General features: G+C 43.2%; 1 protein-coding gene across 1 annotated transcript in view; it reads right to left on the bottom strand.

The window, feature by feature from the left end:
* Window positions 1–8,449, bottom strand: part of LOC102388229 (O-acetyl-ADP-ribose deacetylase MACROD2-like) — a gene marked incomplete at both ends in the record, with an annotated part of 443,367 nt that overhangs the window by 53,092 nt on the left and 381,826 nt on the right. The window contains one exon of the mRNA XM_006036701.2: window positions 8,050–8,091. Coding sequence (XP_006036763.2) covers window positions 8,050–8,091 — 42 coding nt within the window. The remainder of the gene's footprint in view (window positions 1–8,049; window positions 8,092–8,449) is intronic.

Here is an 8,449-nt window from a genome sequence, read left to right as displayed (position 1 = left end):
TTCCCTTACTATAGCCTCATACTTCCTCTTCCTTTTTCTTTTGCTTCCCCCCACCTCCCTCCAGTCCCTGAGGGTTTCTGGGAGTTACAGTCCACATCAACAGTCAATACAGCTGTATAGCTCTACCCCCTGGTTCCTCCTGCTATTACACACATTGTATTCACATTATAATATACATGCAGTAGCAAAACTAGGAAGGGCAAGTGGGGCACCAGCTATCAAGGGGGTGCTGAAGTCACACCCTGATCCCAGGAATCTTTGTCACCCAGTGACAGACCGACGGGGGAGGGGGACGGGGGGGTCATAGCCCCTGGGCACCAGCTGGGGGGGGCGCTGGCTGGGCCCTTCAGAGTTCTTATCATGTGAGTGGAAGCCCCATTTGTTGTTTAACCCGCCTGCCTGCCCCACGGGTTGGCAGGTGGGTTAAACAACAAATTGGTCTTCCACCATTCCCCATCTGTTCTGGCCAGAAATTCCGGCTGCTACCCCTTCCCCTGTGTCCAGTGTGCTGGGACTTTCATTTCTTTCCCGGCCGAAACAGGTAACCAAACAGGGTTGGGGAGGGAGCAGAGGAGTTCCCGGTGCAAAGGGCCAGAGGGGTGGGGGGAGACAGAAATGCATTGGCCCCTGGGCACCGGAGACCCATGGTACATCACTGTTGCCACCATGCCTGCCCCAGGAGTCTTTGCTCTGAGCTGCCCCTGCCCAGTGATACTAGATGTGCCCAGCAGTATATCTGGAGGGGAGGAGGTAAGCAAAATGGTGCTCCCTCCCCCCACCACTCTCCAGGGAATCTTTGCCAAAGCAGATGCAACCTGAGTTCAGTAACATATGTACGGGCAAAGGAGAGTAAATGGGGCTGTCCTGTTCATGGGCCCAAGTCAATGCTGCTATAGTAGCAGTGTCAGCAGCAGTAGCAGCCTTCACTCTCAGGACAGCAGCGGTAAGACTCCACTCTTCCTCCCTTCCCCTGATCTCCCTATTCCGCTCTCCAGTGATTGGTCTTCCACCATTACCCACCCACTCTGGGCACTGAATGATCTTGTTATGCCTCTACATACATATGGAAAATCACACAAGTGTTTTGCCAATTCCTATCTTGTTTACTGTTATATACTGCACAAAATTGCCTGCAGGCAAAAAGCACTCTGAGATAATCCATTGCCTACTCCCTATCAAATGCCAGTCCTGTGAAGCTGAGGGTGAGATCCTTGAGACCTCACATTCTATTCACCTCCCATCCAATACATTCCTGTGCACACAAAGGTAAGAGAAGAAACTTCCACTTAGCAAACAGCCAGGTAGTCTGAAAAAAATAGCACCTCTCTACTTAATAGGGCATGGGAAGAGTTGTCCTCTCTGGCAAAGTCACAATTTGAAGCAGAGTTACATTCTCCCAAGAGCAAGAAAGAAAGATTAAGCACTTGCCCATTCAAAAAGTCAAGGGAAGGCAAGATATCTTTCTATCTGCTTGTTTATCCTGTAGCATAGTATACTTGAATCTGGCAAGAAAATCCAATGAATGCTATGTCAGACAGGAAATGAGATGCCATGGCAGCTTGAAATTCAAATAAATATTCTGAAATGGAGACCTATGTTTGATTAATTTAATTAGTTTAAAAATGTATTTAATGTTATATATTACAGAAAACACAAATTAGTAATTGTTATATCTTTGCTTTAGGCAAGAATTTTCCCTTTACTATAGGATTTTACAAGCTGCAGAATATAAAGTATTGTTATAATCATTGATTTACTGCAGTAATAAAATACCCTGAAGATTTGCTTGGTCTCTGGATCTTCCTCTTTTAAAAGTCAGTTCTTGATAGAAGACCATGATAAGAGCCAATTAAATTTGAAATTCTAATACTATATTTGGAAAAGAAGTGACATCAAGATCAATTTCTTCCGTGTTTGTAGAGCATTGAAAATTAACCACAGGAAATATAAGGGGTGTGGGGGTGAAGGCTCAGTTCTTCAATCAATGAAAAGGCGTAAAGTCAAGAGTAACGGCCAGGTTCCACACATATGGCTACTACAAAAGATTAAAAAAGCTGAAAACAAATAGACATGTAAAAGATATGTCACTCCCTATCCTCCCACACACCTTAAAAAATAATCCTGAATATTTATAATGGGCCATGTTGACCTGGGGCCAGTTTGGCTCTAATGCTCTTGTGTACACTGCCTGCTATTTTCTCTCTCTGTCTGACAATGCTTCACTTCAGGGGACTCAATCAATAGGAGGGTTTCAATCAACACTCTCCCTTCTGACAATGAAGTTTATCGTCTAATCAATCTGCGAGGCTTCCTCTAGCCTCAGAAGTCAAATGTCAATCAAGTTTAAGTGCAAGTGCCCACGTATATCACCGCTAGGCCTTTCAAGAGTATCTGAATGCATCAGATAATATAACGAATGTCTTAATTGACAGCACAAAGATGTCAGGTGAGGCGACTTGCATTGAGAAAAGTTAGAACTTTTACTATCTCCAGAGGAACAGTGTTTCTCAACTCTATAAAGAACCTTAAAATGCCCACAAAAAGTATGTGGAAGAACTGCCTCAAGAAAATGAGATTTCAATCACAATTTCATTGTTTTTTAGCAGATGGGCAGATTTACCTCACTCCAAAGACAGAAAAGGATTTTTGTAGGCTTCAAAATAGTATCTTTCTATCACCTCAAAAATATAAATCTTAACTCTTCTTGTGCTGCAGAGATATATCTAGTTTGTTCAGAACAAAGCTGGCCTACTCTTGCCAAAACTGTGCTTGCAAGCATTTCACTAAATTTTGACCAGGTGTTGGACTTGACAATCTTTGTATCTTTTAGCAACTATAGCCACTACATGCTAATATTTAGGGGGGAGGGGAGGGAGGAGGGAAATGACTGCTCTTCATGGGTCAAATTCACAGAGACTAAGTCTTACATGGCCTCTTAAGGGAAACATTCACAAATCCTGTTCACTGACCAGGGGCAGGGGCAGCAGCAGAGTAGCTAACATGTCTCACTGTGGCTTCAGAGACGCGTGTTTGAACCTTGCTTTGGACACACAGAAAAGGCTGTCCTAAGTTGATGCAGTTGCCAAAAAGATACTTGATTGTTCTAGTGAGGTACGAAGGTACCAGATTTGATGCTTGCCACATTTCTTGCTTATGTGCAGGGACTCTGGTTTTCTCTGTTTAAAAAAATCACAAATTCTCTGATTAAAACGTCCAGAATTCTTCCATTAAAAACCCAAAGCACACGTTTTCCTTCAATTAAAATGAAACACCACTATCTATCTGTCTGTCTGTATCTATAGCTATCAGTTGAACACAATTTGTTATTGATATATTTACAATTTTAAAGCAATTTGTAAGCCAACATGCTTCTAAGCTCGAGCAGACCTTGGACCTTGATTTTTTTTTTCTCCATTCAGTGACAAGGGCCTGACACTTTTCTCTCATCCTTGGAAATGCCCCCTATGGCCATGTGCCCATGTGCAAGGGTGTGCGCTTGCAGTGGCATAAAAAGTAGCGGCACAAATTTGTGCTGCTACATTTGAAGATTGCACACGCCCATGCACGTGCTGCGGTGTGGGGCAAAATGGCCTGCTTTGGGCAAACTGCCCAGTTCCCTGCTTCTCCTGACTCTCAGTGTGCTGGAGGAGCTGGGGCAGACCTAGAGGAGAGGAGATGCTCTGGTTGTTAGCCAGAGTATCTCCCTGGAGGACCCAGCCTCCAGTTGCTCCAGCATGCACTGCACTGCTCCTGAAGCATGCACTACACTGCTTTTGTTTTTGTTTTTTTGCCATGTTTTGGTTTGTTTTTTTTAAATCAGGAACTTTCAGTATCAAATTTTGGCACTGCACTGCACATTTGCAGTGTACAGCATGGTTGCACATGCACTCTTTGTGGCACCTCAAACAAGTTTGAGGTGCCACAAAGCACATATGCACATAGTCTGGTTGTGTCGATTGTGTCCTGATATCCGTAACATGTATACTTGAATGGGCAATCTAGTATCAGTATATATATATTTGGAACTAGGGATGGGTCTGGTCAGCTTGACAACTTGGCGTTTAGCATAGAAATGGAATATCTTACAGGACATGTACACTGGGCATGTGTGAGGAGGGTTGCCAGAAGAGTTGGCAGATACTTGGCTTAGCACCAGGTTGCTATCAAATGGCTTTGGGAGCTGAAGCAGTGGGTTGATTTCACTGAACTTCTGCATTACCAGAATGAAATGGGAAGGAGGATGCTTGTAATTAGTAATGGATTTGTAAATTAGACATTTTTTTCCTTCATCCGTTTTCCAAGTACTGTAGTAAGGAAATTAATTTAAAAAAAACCCAAAAAACAAAAGCAAAACCCAACAACAACAAAAATAACTCTATACAAATGAAACATTACTGCGTAGGAATGTGAATTTTTAGAAATGTTTCCCATAAAGCATGCGCTGCCATAATTTGCATATGCAATCACTGCAATTGTGCACCCAATTATGCTAGCATCAGAGGTGATTTTGCATGCTTCTGTTTCTAAAAATGTAAGTTTTAAATCTATGAAGGCCATGTCATTCAAAAGCGAAGGTTCACGATAATGTTCCATTAATGTAGCTGAAAACTATAAGCACCATCACACTGCAGTATTAAACTGCTGAAGTTAAAGGTGGACAAGACCTATTAGATTGTTTAATCTTCCCCTCTGCCGATGCAGAATATAATTCTCAAAGAAAGGATATATAGGATATTGAGCTGCAAAAATCTGAAACAGCTTTTACTATATCTGCCCTTTGACTCAAGTCATTCTGGTGGCAGAATGTATGAAATATGATAGCACCAGAGCACTTGGAGCTGAATGGCACAGTATGTTAGCAGCTGCTACAAGATATACCTCCTGAACAATAAAGTACTCATTTAAAAAAAATAGTAATAAAATGCCATCAAGGAACTAATTTAGAGCGCCTGTTTAATGATGGGCTATAGCACTTTTTAAAATACTGTTTCCTACTTCAGCAAATCAAATATATGGACAGCACACATTTATTAGTGTGATTGTAGTCCAGTAATGCACTATCATTAACTTATAATAATGATCACCACTGCAAATTGGGCTTAATATAATGTTGAAGACAGATTTCACTGGAGATCATCTGGCAGACTTGGAATTAAAATACCCCCTTATTTATTTTAAAGGAAAATCAAATGGAGAATAGAGTTTCTAAGTGTAATAAGATACATGCACTTCTGGGTGGCGGAGACATGAGACAGAAAATCTACTCAAAGTATGTTCATCACTCCGTGAACTGCACTTTTGGTCATCTGTTATTCTTCACTTAGGACCCAGTTTTGTAGTTGTTCAAAAGGCCTGTTCGGGTTTGCACTGAAATCAATGGACATACTCTCACCAACTTCAACTGGTATTGGATCAGGCCCCAAGTGAAGACGAGAACTTATACTATGAGCTTTAGCAACTGGATTGGATTAATATGGAGACCTCAAGAAAAAAGGGTCCATATGAGACAGCCTGATAATGTGTTCTTTTGGAGGCCCAGCATTCTTTAAGATTGAAAAAACATCAGGGGAACAATGCAAGGAAAAACTATGACTATAGATTAGGTATGAATAGCTTGGCATTCGAGGATCATCAATATTGGCTCCAACTGCTGTTTCAATTTGCAGGAGTCATGCCCTCATAAAGTCAAGTGGGATGGAAAATGATCATTCAATTAATGACTGAAAGTGGCAAATAGCAGTTGCAACCTTTTTTAAATTAAAGTTATTCAAGTTTCTCCTTAAAGCATTTAAAAGAAGATACTCCTCAGCCTGACAACTACATTAGCATAAAAAGAGAACACCCCTAAATGCAGACTGTGCATATATTTATGGCATTTATGCAAATGTACCTTACTAATATTAACATTTTTATGCTAATAGGTCAAGATGGCAACACTCCCTACTGCTAAGAGACGTTTGAAGGATATTTAACTTTGGCTGCACAAATATTAATGGCATCTTCCAACAGCTGATCCCCAAAACATAATGCACCAATTAGTATATGCTGCTGAATAATATGATGATAAATAAATAATACTGAAATAGAGTGTTGCCATGCTGATATCACTTAAGTGAAGTCCTGTAGATACATTGTCCTCCAGATGCTGTATTTTTCAGGCATTTGACGTTCTGAAGACATTTGGTTCAGTAGCTTCCAGATCAGTACAAATGTCTTGCCAGGATAATGCAAATCAGTCTTGCCATGTAAGTGAAGCAGTGGTCTCATGGACTTCCAAAGCACAAAGGAGAAGACAAATGCAAAATTCCCCATCCAGTTACCTAATTTGGTGATGATCTGCAGTAAAACCCACGTACTTAACTTAGAGGGGTTGCAAAGGATGCAAGAGAGTTAAGAACTGAAACACAACGTCTTATTTATGCCACAAAGTGGCTTAAAAGATTATTATTTTAATATTATTTTTAAATCATTTAAGAAATCAATGTGATTCACAAATAGAGACACAAAAAAACCCACATAACAATTACATTTGAAAAATTAAATTTGAAACAACTTCTAAACTCACTTTGGGGTATCAATTAATCAAGTTTAGGTCAATATAAATGCCAAATCATGCAGGCCTCTAGAGGGTTAAATCACCCCAAAATGGCATGCCAGATCTAAGGTATGTGCCTCCTCAGGTGAACTTAACATAGATTGAAATTGAGGTAACCCAATGCAGAAAAGGTTTAACCTAATCTGTCAAATGCTTGTATCCATTCACGGTACAGCCCCAGGGCTGGAAAGACCCAGCTGCTTGCTCCAGCTCCAGGGCTGCATTATTCCCATCACACAACTGTGCTATTTTTGCCCTCCAACCTTTCCATACACCCCACCACCACCACGGACAACCCCCTGGGTAACACTGCCCCCTCTGCAGATCCACCAACCCCCCTGGACCTGCCAATCCCCCACCCTGCTGCCACCCACCCAAGTTATATATATTGGATTCCCTATGCAGCTCCCTGAAGTGGTGAATGGCTGTACGTGCTGTTCCCAGTCTATATTTACATAGCTTAAAAAGCAGTGCTTCCCAAACTTTTCCTCAGTAGAACCCCATTTATGATCCCATTTCCTCAGCATGGCCCCTCACTCCCAACTCGCAGGCCTCCACCCCCCAGGTGCCCCTCACTCCTGATCCACAGGCCCCTGGCCCTGCCAGTGCCCCTCACTCCCAATCTGCAGCCCCCGCCACTCTCTCCAGGTGTCCCAGGGTCCGCAGCCCCATGCTCCCCACCCCAGCAGCACCTGAGCCCCAGCTGCTGCCTGCAGGAACCAGCAGCTGCGGATGCCAGAGCACAGAGCCCAGCTCTCCACCCCCTGGCCCCTGTACCCTCCCCCATTGGTGACATGACCAGAGTGGAGCCTGTAGGGGGGAGAGGATGTGGGTTGCCTGCTGTGGGCTTGGGGCTCCTCACCCTGCTGCCCTTCCCTGGGCCTCTGCAGCCCAGCAGGCCAGACCTGGCATGGGAGAGTGCGCTGCGCCGTGACCCCATTTGCTGATGTTACAACCCCATTTGACGTTGTGACCCACAGTTTGGGAACCGCTGGCTTGAAGTAAGCTACATGTATGTAGACTGGCTGCAGCAAATGACTACACATACACATAAAAACTAGTAAGGGCAGAATTCGAGCAGATCCAAACAGATGCTGATAGAGTAGGAAAGGATCACTGGAGGCCCAAAAGAGTGTAATACAGAAGTACAAATGTTTTAAGACGTATATTTTTATCATGATTTAACAATTTTAGTTTAATGCCATTTATTTCTCAATTGGGCCATAATATGCTCTAGGGACTATGCTCATTATAGAAAGCAGGGTCAATTTGCACCTTATACAGTAAATCAGATGCACAGCATAAGCTTTTGTAAGCAGCAGGCCTACTGCAAATCTACCCTGCCTTCTGATTGACTTCCGACTAACATAGCTAACTACCTCGCAATGTTCATCATAGCCATGGGATCAATTGTAAGATATTTCTCAGCCTTATGATTTGCAGTACATACACACCTGTATCCTCACTCATCTCTGTCTCCTCTTCATTTTCATCATCTGTCAAGAAATTGAAAGACAGTGATTAACAGGGATCTGGGTCTTCCACTTCCCTCAGAAAAAGGGAGAAAACTGCAGATTTTACCCTTTACCAGAGAAGAATGCAAATTTCTCATTTTACTGGAGAAACCCGTGGATTTTGCAGTATTGCAAAGACCTTTCTGGAGGCTGGTAGAGAGCAGGTCCCACAAGTAAGTGGGAGAAGGGGAAGGCCCCCATAGGGAGGGAGGGAGGGAGTTGGGCAGGGCGGGGGCTGCTGCCCAACTGGGCAGTGTGTGAGGCTTGGGGCCTGGGGTCACAATGTGCAGCTGCAGGGCCTGGCAGGGAGTGGGACAGGGCTGCGGGTGGCTCAACTTGC

The sequence above is a fragment of the Alligator sinensis genome, unplaced genomic scaffold (assembly GCF_000455745.1).
Source record: "Alligator sinensis unplaced genomic scaffold, ASM45574v1 scaffold1360_2, whole genome shotgun sequence".
Classification (NCBI taxonomy): Eukaryota; Metazoa; Chordata; order Crocodylia; family Alligatoridae; genus Alligator; species Alligator sinensis.
Note: the sequence above shows the minus strand (reverse complement) of the source record. Positions and strands in the feature narration are given on the sequence as shown.